Source organism: Psammomys obesus, unplaced genomic scaffold (genome assembly GCF_907164565.1).
Source record: "Psammomys obesus unplaced genomic scaffold, mPsaObe1.curated_primary_1811, whole genome shotgun sequence".
NCBI lineage: Eukaryota > Metazoa > Chordata > Mammalia > Rodentia > Muridae > Psammomys > Psammomys obesus.
This window is the reverse complement of record NW_026596256.1, coordinates 12323064-12337656: the sequence shown is the minus strand read 5'-3', so window position 1 is coordinate 12337656 and position 14593 is coordinate 12323064. Positions and strand designations below refer to the sequence as shown.

The window sequence follows — 14593 nt, the reverse complement described above, 5'->3', positions numbered from 1 at the left end:
ACAAAGCAATGCAGTAATGTAGGTTGTACACGTGTCTGTATTGTATAGGCACCTCATTGATCAAAGCACCAATATTCTGCACATGACTGGCCAAGCAGTAGGAGTCATTCAAACTATCACTTTCTAGCTAAGGTTTTGTAGTGAAAACTTGGTAGTTAATGTTGTTAGCCAACTCTCATAATAAATCCTTTTTATATACACATTTTTTTTCTATCTCACTTAGAGAAAGCATTTATTCTTTCTGGAGAATTCTTCTAGTAGCTGTGGTTAAAGGATGTCTTAAACAGAGAGAATATGAAATTCCAGATTTCAGTAAGTCTAAGAACAGAATAAACATACCAGCGCGCGCACACACACACACACACACACACACACACACCCTTCTCCTTTGCTAAATGGTCTTTAGAATGACAATTTTCAGGACATAAGTTGGGCAGTTTTCTTCTTATGTTTCTTTTTAACATTATATTTTCAACATCTTTCAAATCATATATTAATTTATCACCTTGAGCTGCACATCAGACAAAAGGTTTGGTAAAGAACACCAGGCTACCTTTTGCTAGGCAAGAAAAAGCAGGACCCTTCTTTTAACAGCAGAGGGATCTTTCCATGTCTCTCATCCGTTCTTGGTGTGTATAAAACCAGGACTTCATAATATGATTGGCTATTGTTTACACTCAGCATCTTTACAAATACAAATTTCTTTTTCACAGCTTTTAAATAGACATTTAAAGTCTGAAGTTGCCTGTTAGGCACTATTACCCCTCACACAATGAATGATTAATTTAACTTATCTACATTTTCATCCCTTGGCCACACATAAAAAATTATGAAACACTATTTCACAGACAATAAAAAGTGTGTGTGTTTAAGGGGGGGCAGGGATTGGCTCCCTTTCTTAGAAGGGATTTCATTGATAGATGCTAGTTTTGGCTGGAGTCATTTTACAGAAGCATAACTACTCATTGCCTTCAGTACTGTAATGAGGAAGTCCCTGGAAGTTTCTTCATGGTACATTGAAACCAACAAGGGCCTGCTTCAGTGCTCTTTTCCCCAAGGTGCCTTCTGTGCTTCTACCGCCTGCAGGATGTTTTAAAACCTACATGATAAAACAGCTTCATCATCTACCCTGGAAGGTTGGTACAGAACTCGCCAACCCGAGGAGTCAGCTCGCAATCCCTCCTGAGTTGACTCCCTTCTGCTGTCTCTCTTCATGGAGTATACATTGTGTTGATGAGCATATGACAGAGACTAAGGTCTTCAGGGAGCAAAGGTGCCCTGATACTTCCAGAAGGCCAGTTGGTGCTAAGATACTTCCTCTGGGGCCTTCCCATCATCTGGCCCTTTAAAAATCACCACACATTGGACGATTCATTTTGCTTTAGGGTTATAGGTCAAGAAGTACAAGAATGATAATTAAATCAGAATGAGAATTCATTATCTCCGTGTGTTAAATTTTTTAAGTGGACAGAATGTTCCCTTCCCTAGTGTTGGTAATTAAATAATCACCAACATTTGATTGGTAAGTACAGAAACAAAGTTTAAGAAAGTCACAGATTAGAGTCTATATTTCTTTGAGTTTCATCCAGCTCTTTATGCTCTCTAGGGTTTTTGTTCAAGGTTCCCTGGCAATTGTGCAGTGTATACACTGTACAACAGAACAATTTTCTCTTCTGAACTTCATTGCACTTGGATTCTCTAGATTCTGGGCCATATATAGTATAGGGTCAAACTGCCAACAATTGCTTCTCTGGATCCTCCTGTTTGAGATATGACTTTGAATGTGTCCTCCAGAGGTGTATGCACTGAAATTTAATCCCCTCAAGCTGAGCTATGGTGTCTAGAAGTGAGACCTTTAGGAAAAGGAGATTGGAATTTGATCTGGCCAGAAGATGAAGCATTTATGATGACTTTATAAGAAAAGGAGAGATGCCAGAGTACATCTATGTGTGTTGCCTTTAATCCCTCGATTCCTTAGTACTTTGCATGCATGAAGGCCATCAACAGATAATCCTTGAGCTGCAAGAACTGTGGGCCAGATAAACATCTCTTCTTTATATAGTTTCTGAGCCTCAAATATTTCATTACAGTGATGCAAAATATACTAATACAGGTGTCTGTACTATGATGGGGTCTAAGATGTTTAAACACGTCTCCATTTAGGTTTCATCTTTCTGCATCATATTACAGTTTTTACCCCCATGTACTTGCAAGAGAGGAAGCAGCTATGCCTGTAAACTATTACGCAAAGCATAGTGTTGAAAGTTTCAAACACTCTGATCTCCTTTGCACCAACATAGAAAAGTGGTTATGAGTACAAGCTCTGGAGCCATGCTGCCTGGGTTGGAGTTCTAGCCCAAGTCTGTTCACCTGTAAGAAAGAGATATAACACTACACCTCTCACATTTATTATCCTATTGTACTAGATGTCAGAAGTCTACAAAGGATCAGAGGAGTTAAATTTCCTCTGCATGCTCTGAGGACCTCTCAGTCTGCTCTCCAGACTCCAGTGACAGCATACTGTAAGAATGAGGTTTCTCCTTCCATTGCCTCCATGGTGCCATAGATGCTCTGATTCCCTGTCTTGTAAGGACCTTTATAACCACACAACAGCAACCAGATCATACTGGGACATCTTTCCATTTCAAACTCTTTAGTTTAGCCCCAAACTCCACCCCACCTTTTTAAAGGCCCAGTTAGCAAATAAAGTGATACATAAATAATCATATGTGGACATCTTTGGAGGTCATTATTTTCTTCACAAAATGAAAAGACCAATGACTTCTGGTTACGTAAAACAGCATTACCCTATCAAAGTAACTCAACTACTTTAAAGGACATTTGATAACATACGATTTGTGTGTGTGTGTGTGTTGTTACAATGGGAAGGTTGCTATGGAGCATCTAGTAGCTAGAAACTGGGGGTGCTGCTGAGCCTTTCATAATGCCAGCATCCTCTCTGAGGAATTATCCATCCCATGAGGTTGAGGAACTTTGATTTAAAACATAAGATTTGGAGGAATTCTTTTGGGTTAGGAAGGTTATAACGCAAAAGAGGTCTGTTTCGGAATTTAGAATTACACAAAGAAGTCTATAGAACCACACACAAATTCTGTCTGTCTTAAGTTTTTGCTGTTGAATGTCAAATAAATGGTAAATGACTTTTATCTTAGAATTTCCAGCCCTGCCTTAACTTGTTACTTGTTGAGTAGTGTTTGTTTTATTGAGCTCTAGCCAACCTCACACACTCATATGTGAGCAAGTTAAAGGATGCATTGTAAACATTACATGTATAATAAAATCACAGATGCTTACATCCAAAAGAATATAAAATCCATAGACTTCAGAAGTCAGTTTTTGCCTCAGTGTGGCTTCTCTTCTATTCCTTGAATCATGCTTGCCAGGAAGTTTCTGTCCTCTGGGAGGAAGTTGGAATTCACTTTCAATTAAAGTAAATATCTTACCTGCTTCTCCAGTTCTCAAGAATGTCTGTGCTCAGATTTGAAGTTTCCAAGGCATTTAAAGTGACAGTAGAATTGCTGCTAGGATACTTTACTTTTTAAAACACGTTTCTTCTCATCTTTCATTTCTTTTCCTACTCTGCTCCCCTACCTTTTGTATTCCTTCAGTTCATGATTTTTTCTCTAGAGTTTTTTTTTAACAACTTATAAAAAAAATGTGTCTTTTCAGTGACGGAAATGATTTCTAAATTGATATTGACGTGTATGTGTATGTGTGTGTGTTTGTGTGTGTGTGTGTGTGTGTGTGTGTGTGTGTGTGTCTGTAAGAACACGGTAGAGCAGAGTGCAAACATTAGCATCTCTGAGGTGAGGAACATGCCATCTTCATCTTTTTTCCCTGGGAAAAATAGCAGTGCCCTAACAGCTTGCAGACTGACAGAACAAAGTGATGGGAAGCCCAGCTATGGCACAGAAGCTGTTTCTGCTATGCCCGTGTCTTTGCCAAAACAATGTTCTTGAGATACTTTACACTTGCCATCATTTTTTTCGTTATAATTTAAGAATAAAGGTTAAATATTTTTGACAAATTGGTACTTGCCAAACATTATTTAAAAGCCATATTCTTAAATAGCAAGCCACATGTAAGGTTTCAAACACCAAAAGCCACTTCCCTGAGGTGGATACTACTGTAGAAATTCCTAAGGGAAAATCTACTACATGAGTTTACAAACATCTGCTTATGTAGTTAAAGAATCCAGTTTCTTCAAGAGCAAAACACAAGAAAAAGGTGATTAAAGAGAACAAAAACCCAGATTAGGAGATTTAAGAGGCATGTCAAGTGTACTAAAGACAGAAGAGCTAATCATTACAGCTCAAGATGTAATTATAAGTTTCTCAAAACAGGAGCATATGCCCAGTCAACTGGCAGGGAAAGAGAGGGGAGTGGGAGGACCTGGGGAAGAAGGAAATGGAAACCTCAGCAACCCCAGTTCATATTAACTTCTCTGCGGTGACCTTAGGCATCTCTCAACCAGTGTGTCTGTATAGTTATTTCTCTGGGGGATAAAGACATGTTTTTGTTTCTGATTAAATCCACTGGACAGGAAAGTACATGCTGTTAAGTTGAACAGCAAATGGCTATAATCCAGTCTATAACCAGGTCTTTTGGAAGCTCCCCGTGTCAAACACCGTGAGGGAGGGTACATGACTATCATAATTGACACCCAGAGCAAAATACTCATTTACAAAGCAATGCAGATAGCCAAAGGACACACACTCAGCACACTAGGCCACAGCCTAGAACCCCAATGTAATTTCCCATCATTATCTTGTAAAGTTTAAAGAATAACAAAATAAAAAACCAGATAGGAATATATCCAACTGCCAAAGGTTAAAGAGCGTATCCCAGGGTACTGTACCCAGATACATCTTCCTTCTCCTTGCAGAAGGGTCAAGAGCTCTCCTTGTTTTCTTCCAACTCAGGAATCGCTGTGACTTAAACAGCTGCATGCGTTTCTGTGTTTCTATCCTTTCTCTTTCAGTTTTCTCCTACTCTAATTATTAACGTCTTCTTCTTTTCTTCTTCTGGGGACTCAAAGAGTCCTTAGGTTTCTACTGTTACCCATAAACTGAGAGGTCCCAAAACCAACCTCCTGCTTCTTAGGTGTCATTTCCGCCATCCCACTGTTAATCTTCACCTGGAGATTGTGCCTGGATTACAACACACATATCACAATTCATCTCCTCGCTTCTGTGACACGTGATCACTTCTCACTCAACCCATTCAGAATCATCCTTTGGCTGTTGTCCAGCCACTAAGATGCTCAAGAAAATATTTATTTCTCCTCTATCACCACTAAAGACTACCTGTGGATTTTCAAGGCTTTGTATAAAGTGCTCCTGTCTATCAAGTTACATTTTCTCAGTTTTTAAGACACAATCTTTCTGCCTTCCTTCTTTTCTTCCTTCTTGCCTACCTTCATTCCTTTCTTCCTCCCTCCCTTTCTCTTCCTTTTTCTTTTTCTGGAGGGGACATGTTATGGATTAAACCCAGAGCTGGATGAACGCAAAATATTCTACCACTGTGTTGCATCCTCTATCCCTCATAATTTTTTCTTTCCTCTTTTTACACTTTCCTTTTCTATCCTTTTTTTCAAATCCTACCTCAATCCCAGGCTCTCCCTCTCTCTCTCTTACATGAACTACATGTCATTCTTTTCTGAATTCACAGCCTTCTAATGATTTCTATTTAATCACAGGCTCACCATCCAGGTGTTCATTTTCTTTCTCTAACTACACAGTAAGCTCCACAAAAAGAGATATGATTTGTTATCATCTTAGAATAGTGATACACCTGAGAATATTTCGGTCAGTTAATTTACTATTAAATACGTTTTGGTTTTTGTTGACATAAGTTTAATGGGCAAGCATATGGTAGAGCAAAAATAGACATCTTGTTAACATTTGCTTTTTAAATGTTCTATATTAACTGTAAACGATTAAATGAAAAACATTTTTTACCTGATTTTATGCAGTCTGATGATTTGCAAATACCATCTAGAAAAAAAAAGGATAGTAGATGTGCAAATATTGATAATAAGATTTTCCAGTTTATTTTTACCTTTTGTTACTAAAAATTCTGCCAACTATATAAGTAGACCACTAAATACTATATACCATTTTTAACTAGTTAAAAACTAAAAGAATAAAGTAAAATGTTAATTTAAGGATAATTACAAAGAAAAAGTATGATATTATGACATAGTCACCAACTAAACTCTGAGAATATTAAATTAAAATAGCTGAATGTTTTATTCATCATTCTGTAATCATGTTTCTCTATTAAAGAGCCAATCTTTACTAATCCCCATTGTGAAAAGCCTCCAAGACTCAAATTAGACTTCTTAGACCCCTGCAAAGCCTTTTAGAATTTCAATGACACAACCGAAATTGATTAATGGCTATACAGAAGTTAGACATAAAATTACTTCTATTTTAATCAAACAAAATTACACATTACAAGCATCATAAACATGAAAATATGGAATGTCCTTTACAATCAATAACTTGGCTCAAATGTAAGGACACTTTATTCTAAGTTCATTGTTTTGACATAAGGATACAAGAATTTGTGTATCATCCAAGTGCATCTAGATAAATAGTGAAAGCCTATGAGGAAGGCTTCATTCCCTTTTGCAGTGGTGTCTGTGTGGGTGTGGGAGACACTCACCGTCGTAGGTTGCATAGAGAGCAATCATTGTCACAGCTATGATAGTCAGGAGTAGGACAAGGACAGAGAGGCTGATCTCCAACGGAGTCCATCGCTGTTTCTTCTTTGGCTTTGGAGCATTGATGTCAGTTATATCCATCTGACTTTCTGATCTTCCCATCACCTAAAATCTATAAAATATTCATATGGATACAAAAGCATCATCAGTAGATATAGAGAAAAATCATATGCATGCATCACTGTCTGTCTGTGTTTATGGATATAGCTAATGTGATTGACTTACTTTAAATCATAAAAATTTATGGCAAAATGTTAAAGCTAAAAGCAAAATATATAAAGAATATACATACATACATACATATGAATATGATTGATCCTAGGCTCAACCAACTTCTTTTTTTTAACTATACACTAACACACACACACTTTTTAAAGAAAGAATATACACATATATCTATCACTGAAGATCCCTGAAAGAGAGCTGATTAAATACTCACATTACTTCTGATGTTTGTGAGCATATAATTGCTGTACCATCATTAAGAAAGTTTTAAACTCACCCTTGTGAACTTTAGACTGCTAAAGGTTAACTTCATATCTTGCTCCAATGGTTTCTTTTATAAGTTAAAAAAATCAATGATTAATAGCTTGAGATTTTGACTAAGCAGAAATATAAAATGCAAATACCAATAAAAAAAAAGGAATAAACACTTGGAGTAATTTGTTTTACTTTGAAAACAACTTGTATTTTTAAAGTTCCAAATTACTTCCCCTGCAGAAAAGGGTATCTATTGACTTAGACAACATTCTGAAAATGATCACTCAATGAACAAAAAGTAGCTTCTATTTCAGAATGAAAGAAAGTAAGTATATCAGTGTGTGTGTGTGTGTGTGTGTGTGTGTGTGCAATTGAAAGAGAGAGAAAAAAAAAACCTGACTAAGAATTTCTCCTTTGTAGGTCAGGGTATCACTGTAACATATACAGTTAATTTGTAATTAAATTAAAATATTCATATTTCTAGCTATAGGTAGTGTTGCTAGAGTTCTTCCTAGATGTTAGGTGCAATTCTTAACATCTTATACATTCACTTTGCTTATGTTTACAGAGGGACTGTTGTCCTCTACTCCTCCAGCCTGGGACGCCGCATACAGAGGAATCAGTTTGCTCACACTGACAGAGCTAAGCCATGTTCTGCATAAAAAACATTTGGTCACTGTTTCAATTTTAACAGTATCATTTAAAGTACACACTACTTTAGACATTATTACAGAAAGTTATGGTGAAAATCTAAGGGTATATAAGGCCAAGTATTAGAGTCCATGCCTTCTTCAGAGGCCTTGTGGCTCTTTAAAAATCGCTGAGCAAAGTTACCAACAGCTTCAACCTTTCTGTAGGATGGCATCAGAAGAGAGTGCCTTAAGTAATGGGTTAGCTCTTCATGGCTCAATACAAATGTAAGCATAGAATTTGGCTCTTAGATGGAATAACTGCTCAGAACTGGTCTCATCAGTAAAGATTTTCCTTGAATAATTACGAGTCCCCAGGGGTGCATTTTGTGGAAACGTTGGCACTACGCAAAATAGAAAATGATCCTGGATTTGAAGTATCATTGAGAGGACTCAGCAGAAGAGTAGAGATTTGTTTTCTCTAGTGACTTATCAATAATAGACCGTACATGGTCACTGAGAGACTGGATACAAACTCCTGAGCAGTTTGTCCTCCTGATTACATGACAGTCTAAGCAAGGACTATCAAATAAAAATACTTTACTGCTCAATGAAAACCGTGTCCGTTCAATAAAAGTGGAACGTAATGTACCTGAATGTTGAAATGCCTTATTTAATGGTTATGTAACTCCTGTTAGCTTAGCCTCACAGCTCCTGGGGTGATGATATAGAATTGCATTGATCGTTCCGCTATTTTAATAGTAGTGGTGGCTGGGCAAAGAAAAGACAGGAGCACATTTTAATACTTTCTTTGACTCTTAACAGAGAAGTAAGCAGAAAAAGCCAGTTCCCTGGACCTCTAGAAGGCATGGGTATTGATCACATTTGCGTGAGGATTTCTCTTAAGTATTTCTCCACTGCCCTCAAATGTTGAAGTAAAGACTTGCTTTTTAAAAATTTGTTTTGTCTCGTTGTTGTGGTGGTTGTTTATTCTTGTTTTTTGTTCTTTCTAGACATGCCAATCAGCACAAGTGTGTCTGTAAAGTTAAGCTCAGAGCCAGGGCAGCCGCTTGGCTAAATTCAGAGTGCTCTCTGGCACCACCAAGCTTCCTGGTGAGGCAAAGCTGGTAGGCAGGCTTTTCTTAGTTCTGAGTTCCTGCTCCCTGGCTCCCCCCCCTCATCCTTGAGCAGGGTGACAAGGTCTTGAGAGTTAGGTACCTAAGGCTGCAGAAATTGCTGCAGGGAAATTAACAGTGTAATGTAAAGAGCTACGTAGTCCTTTTACCTGCATCAAAGGAAAAACATCTTTGAATCAGAGTTCTTCATTAACCTCTCGTAAATATTTTGCAGTCCTTCGGAGAAGTAATTTTTTTCTCTTGGTAGTACTTTTCAACATTGGTCAAAAGCAGAAATGCTGTAACTTTAACTTCCTAATTAACACTGTTATTCATTTCCAGTTAATTTGACATGATTCATTATCTTTTAAAAAAGGAAATCTGAACCAGAGTACTCACACAAATCTTCTGTTACCTAAAGATCCAATCTAATCACACCCCCAAAACTTCAGAAGATAGGGTGATGGAGAGACAGGCAGACCAGAATACAAAACACTGCACAAAGCCAATGCTTGCAGTAGAATAAACAAAGCCATACCTAGGTTCTTAAAATATTTCACCTAAACTGGAAATATGTTAAAGCACTTAAACTAAAAAGCACATCCCAACACAGAGAATATGAGATCAGAGAATCTGGAGTTCAGACTCAGGAGAAACTCCACAAACTTCAACTTGGCAACATCAGCAAAAAGAAGCCAATGTTGTTTTTTGCTTGAGTATAAGATGCATTTCAAAGCATAGACATCAGCAAATGTCAAATCATGAAATCTGGAAGATAACTGACTGGTTAAAGAGAAAGGCAGAGCAAAGCAATTTTCATAGTCAGGGCACGTTATATGATACCATTACAAAAGTTATGTTTATAAGTCCCTGCAGTGGTGCTTTGGAATTACAGTTTGCACTCATAGAAACTGAGGCAGGGTAGGAAGAAGCGCCTTTCATGTTTAGATTGTGTCTGTGGAATCTGATGAAGGAAGAAAGCTTGTTTCCCAGGTCTGAAGTGAGTTCTGACATGAAAAGCCCCAACCACACACATTGCTCTCATCAAACACACAACATCAAATCCAAAATACAACCAAATATTTTTGAGAGCTTGAACGATAGAGAAAAAAAAAAAAAAAAAAAAAAATCGGAGGGAGTGTAACTACACTCCCTCATGGCCAATCTGCCGCTCGCAGCTTTCCAAACGCTGGCGCTGCAAGTCAGTTCTAGTTTTTCAGTTTAATAAAATCCATGTGAACCGCTTATAGGCAAGGAACAGACCTGACGGAGAGGCTCAGAGGAATAGCCGGTTACAGTTACTCTTGAAGAGTGTGAGTAGATCGGGGTAGGTTAAGTATGAAAGGGTCTTCAAAAAAAAAAAAAAAAAAAAAAAACTTCCATCCACAAACGAACACCCCACCCTACGCCAGCCAACCCTTGGGAAGATTTAAGCATGAATTATATAATAGGAAGCCAAGGTTCGAAGCACGAGGAAGAGGTGGAATTGCGAAAAGACATTTACGTTACGAAAATTAAAAAAACAAAACAAAACAAAAAACTAGAAAAGTGAGTCAGTTGAGGAGAGAATCCGATAGAAACTAAAATGAAAACAAACCTTGCTTTTTTAAAAAAAATCAGTGTCTGTACAGCGGAATGGCCAATTCCCAGCCCCCAAATGAACCCCGGTGCAATTTGGTAGAGCTGCTCTCGGTCACCAAACATAACTCCCGGGCGGAGACTGCAGGGCGCTGTGAAAATGAACCTGGAGGTGACCTGACAGCACTCGCAGGGCCCTCCTCCAGGTCGCCCTCTCGGCCCCTTTCCCTCCCCACATTCTCAGGTCCCAGCGGCGGCTCCCGCCCAGGACACGCCTCCTCCGCCCGCCGCGGCCAGGCTCCCGGCGCCTGCTCCGCGCGGGACCTCGGCCTCTGCCCTTGCTCCGCGCGTCCCGGGCCCCGCCCGCTGCGTCCTCCTGTTGCCCGTCCCACGGGCTCCGGGAGCCCCGGGGACACCGGTGCCGGCTCCCCGTGCCGGGTCGCTCTCTCTCCGGTGACTCACCAGCGGGATTGGGGAGAAGTTGGAGCTACGGAGCAGACGCATCCCGACCAATGAGCGCGCCGGCCAGGGCGGCAGCCGGCAGCCGGCAGCCGGCAGCGTTGCCCCCTGCCCGGGCGAGCGCCCACCGCTCGGTGCGTCCCCTGGGTGCGCCCGAGCGCCGAGCGCGCCTAGGGGCCGAGGCCAGTGTCCCGGGAGGTTCCAGGCCGGGCTCGGGGCGGGAGGACGCCGGGGAAGCCCGCATCCCTCGGACCCTCACCCCGAGACTCACCCCTCGCCGTAGCCGCTCTGCAGCTTACGCCTGCACTCGGTCCAGCTTCGCCACTTGCACATCTCCGCGCCCCGCGCGCCTCGCGCTCACCCCCCGCCTCGCCGCACAGGACCAGCCGCGAGAGCAGTTCCTTGGGTGACCTGAAGGTTTCCGCCAGGTCTCCCAAATCCTGTCACGCCGTGTAAAGGGGAGGAGGGGGCTCCCTCTCCCAGTCAGTCCCCCACCTTGCCCTTCCCAAAAGGGCTTTGCCAGACATTCTTGGAATTGTTTAGCTTTGTGGCTTTCGAGACAACAATACACTGTCTCTCTGGGGTTCTGTAGTGCTGGTTGCAGGCTGCTTGCAGGCTCTTTCTCTTAACAGAACAAGACCTTATTGCTTCTCTCTCACACACTCTTGCTCTTTCTGTGTTTTCCCTTTTCCTTCTGTCTCCTTCCTTTTCAATGTCTCCTTTTCTTTTTTCCCCTTCCCTCCCCTCTCTTCCTCCTCCAACTCTCTCTCACTGTGTGTGTGTGTGTGTGTGTGTGTGTGTGAGAGAGAGAGAGAGAGAGAGAGAGAGAGAGAGACTCACTTTGTGCAGAGGCAAGTATTTTAAGGAAACCGCCTTTAGCAACTATACAACCAAATAGCTCAGAAAGGCTAAACTTTTCTGCTTTTTCCTCTCTTGCAGGATTTCAGTTTAGTTGTTCAGTGTTAAGTAAATAATGCAGTTGGAAGACTGACCCTTCTCTTTGAAATCACAAGATCATACCAAAACAAGAGTGGGTTTTCCTGAACTTGAAACAGGCTTTTAGCTTCAAAATGCCTGACTCTTTTTGCCCTAACCAAACTTTATGCTTGTATGTTATGATACGAAAAAGAGCTAAAGACAAGAACAGGAAGTGCATGTGAATAAAATAGTAAGTGAATTATCATGAAAAGACGTTTCCAAAAAAGTGAACCCCGTCTTTCAGTCATTCAGTTGATGTGGATAATTTCAATTCACAGTCTTCAAACAGAAGTCCCCATGCTTCACTTTTCTCTGTGGCGAGTACAGATGAAGCTTAGTCCTCATGGACCGGCTAATACAGACGTGCAGTTTCTCACAGATAGATATAGGCAGCTTGGCTAACACTCTTCGAAGTATCTCAAATGGAATTTGAACCCAGGCCATCTTGACTCAGATTATTTTGCAGAGGATCAAGGCATAGAAGAGAGGCTTATGGAAATTCGTTTGGGAAAAAAAAATCCAAATTTTTCTAACACCACTGTGCTTACTTTTTATTATAATTTAGTTAAATTAACAAAACATCTATATTTTACAATAAAACTAGTTGGGGGAATATATGTATGTATATAGAGATAGAGATAGGAAGAGAGAGGGCGGGTGAGGAAGAGAGAGAGAGAGGGAGATCAGAGTGTTCTCAATTTTTTTCCTATGGCGCCACGAGCATTAAAAGTTTAATGCATTTCTGATTAGTATAGTAATGAATTTTGGTAGAGAAGGAAGTTTGGCTAGAAATCATGTTTCAGCTAGAAATGAAAATTAAGTTTATGTGCCTGTTGAATGTTTCTAGTTTGATTCTGTTTTTTTTTTTTCAATTTACATTACAATTTTAAATATATTTTTTGTAAGGTTATCTAGCACATCCACAAAACTCAGGAGTATCTCTTTGACCTATTGGAAGTGATGTACCCTGAGGTCTTAACATGATAAGTATTTGTTGGGCAGCCATAGAGCTTAGCCATGGAGAATGTTTTGACAACAGTAAAACTTAGGTTACAATTAGTTTCTACAGCCATAAACTTTGAGCTGAAAATTAAAGGCAATTGATTTTTTTCTTAATTAAAGAGTCATTAATGAAACCTTTTCAGACTAGTTAAGAACAATGTCATAGTTTTAGTTCAGTCTTGTTACAAGAAAAAGAAATTTCTATGGGGAGTCAATTCAAATATTCACTACTAGTAAGAACATTTTGCTAGAAAAATAATGGACTTAGAACGCATGTCAAAAGAAAGTAAGAGCCCTGGCATTGTTATTAGACTTTGACTTTCAGCTTACATGCAAAGTTCATTAGAAACATAAAGGTTTTGATAGAATGGTAAGTATCCCCTTCCCCAAACAGAAGATTATGCAAGTTTGAAATCATTTTCTTTTAAGGGTCTTAAAGGAGCCCTCAGGGTGCTTCTAGTAAGTAAACAGAAACCAAAGGCTGACTGAAGTGCCCAAGGCCCTTCAGCTTGGTCAGTTATCAGAGTGAGGGAGAAAGTAGCAATCCTGATGACCTTCTGTGGGTTATCAGTAGCAGGAGGGGGGGGGGGTCTGTTTTGGCAACATGCATCATAAAGCCTTGGAAACAGCCCTTGTCTGTAACATAAATTCTTTATAAACAATGTTTGAAGAGGCTCTAATCGCACCTAATGAAAGTGTGAAAGAAAACTTCAGGAGCCAGAAGAACCAGGGAAGTCAGAAACCCAGAAAAGTGCATAAGTGCTGAAATGGTGCTCTAGCTACCTATCTCGGAAGGCTTGGCAAACCTAAGTGATCTGGAGTTTGATTGTCATGGGACTTGCAAGACTCAAGGACCTCATATGGAGCACCATCTAGAGCAAGGTGAACGCCCACATTGGGCATTCCAATAAAAAGCTGGGCACAAGCATGAACATTGCCATTGAGAAGAGGAGCTGCAAACAATATCCTCATTCCCACTATTTCCTACCCAACACCCACTGGGCACAGAGCTGAGTCCTGTATTTCTTCAACATATCCAGAGAATGTAAATCTTTTCAAAAGGTTGCCAAAGTGTAGAGTTTTTGCAAAACCATAGGTTACAACAAATTTTTTCTGTGATAATTTATGATCAAGTCAAACAGCAGATGTCTGTGTATTGGCCTGAATGTTCCTGAGTTAAAAGTTAGTGATAAAGTGATCTCAGCTAGACTGTTGGAAATAAAAATGGAATCACAGTCACATGACTTTTACTATGGGAAATGCTTAGAGAGAATTTGTTCTGTAACAAAATGATAGTGATGCAAGATCTAATACATAAGAAGGAATGGTAATACTGAGAAAAGAAAAGAGAGATAAACCAGTCTAAGCCAAGTTACCTGTAAAAAGTGTGGTTATTAAAAAGGACAACTGCAAGACTGGAAAGTGATTTCAGAGCCACAGGATTCTAAAGTACATGTTTTTGCAATGGAAGAAAATAATGTTAATTCTAGACTTCATATTCATAATGTAGCATTAAAAGGGTGAAAATAGACTGCATAAGGCCACATCTTTCAGGGATGAAAAACTACAATTAAATAAAATAAAAAATAATCAAAAAGAAATGG

The 14593-nt window shown here is 39.8% G+C and overlaps 1 protein-coding gene across 6 annotated transcripts in view; it reads right to left on the bottom strand.

The window, feature by feature from the left end:
- The window catches only part of Mme (membrane metalloendopeptidase), an 88962-nt gene extending 78252 nt beyond the window's left edge, over positions 1–10710 (bottom strand). For 2 of the 6 annotated variants that reach the window (XM_055596741.1, XM_055596746.1), the window contains exons 1-3: positions 10570–10710; positions 6691–6860; positions 5982–6017 (exon numbers count right to left, since the gene is read on the bottom strand). In XM_055596741.1, the coding sequence (XP_055452716.1) occupies positions 5982–6017; positions 6691–6850 (196 nt within the window). In that variant the 5' untranslated portion in view covers positions 6851–6860; positions 10570–10710. Of the gene's footprint in view, positions 1–5981; positions 6018–6690; positions 6861–7040; positions 7166–7187; positions 7247–10569 lie in introns of those variants that run through there. The other 4 variants (XM_055596742.1, XM_055596743.1, XM_055596745.1 and 1 more) reach the window with 4 other exon arrangements.
- Positions 10711–14593: the final 3883 nt, after the last annotated feature.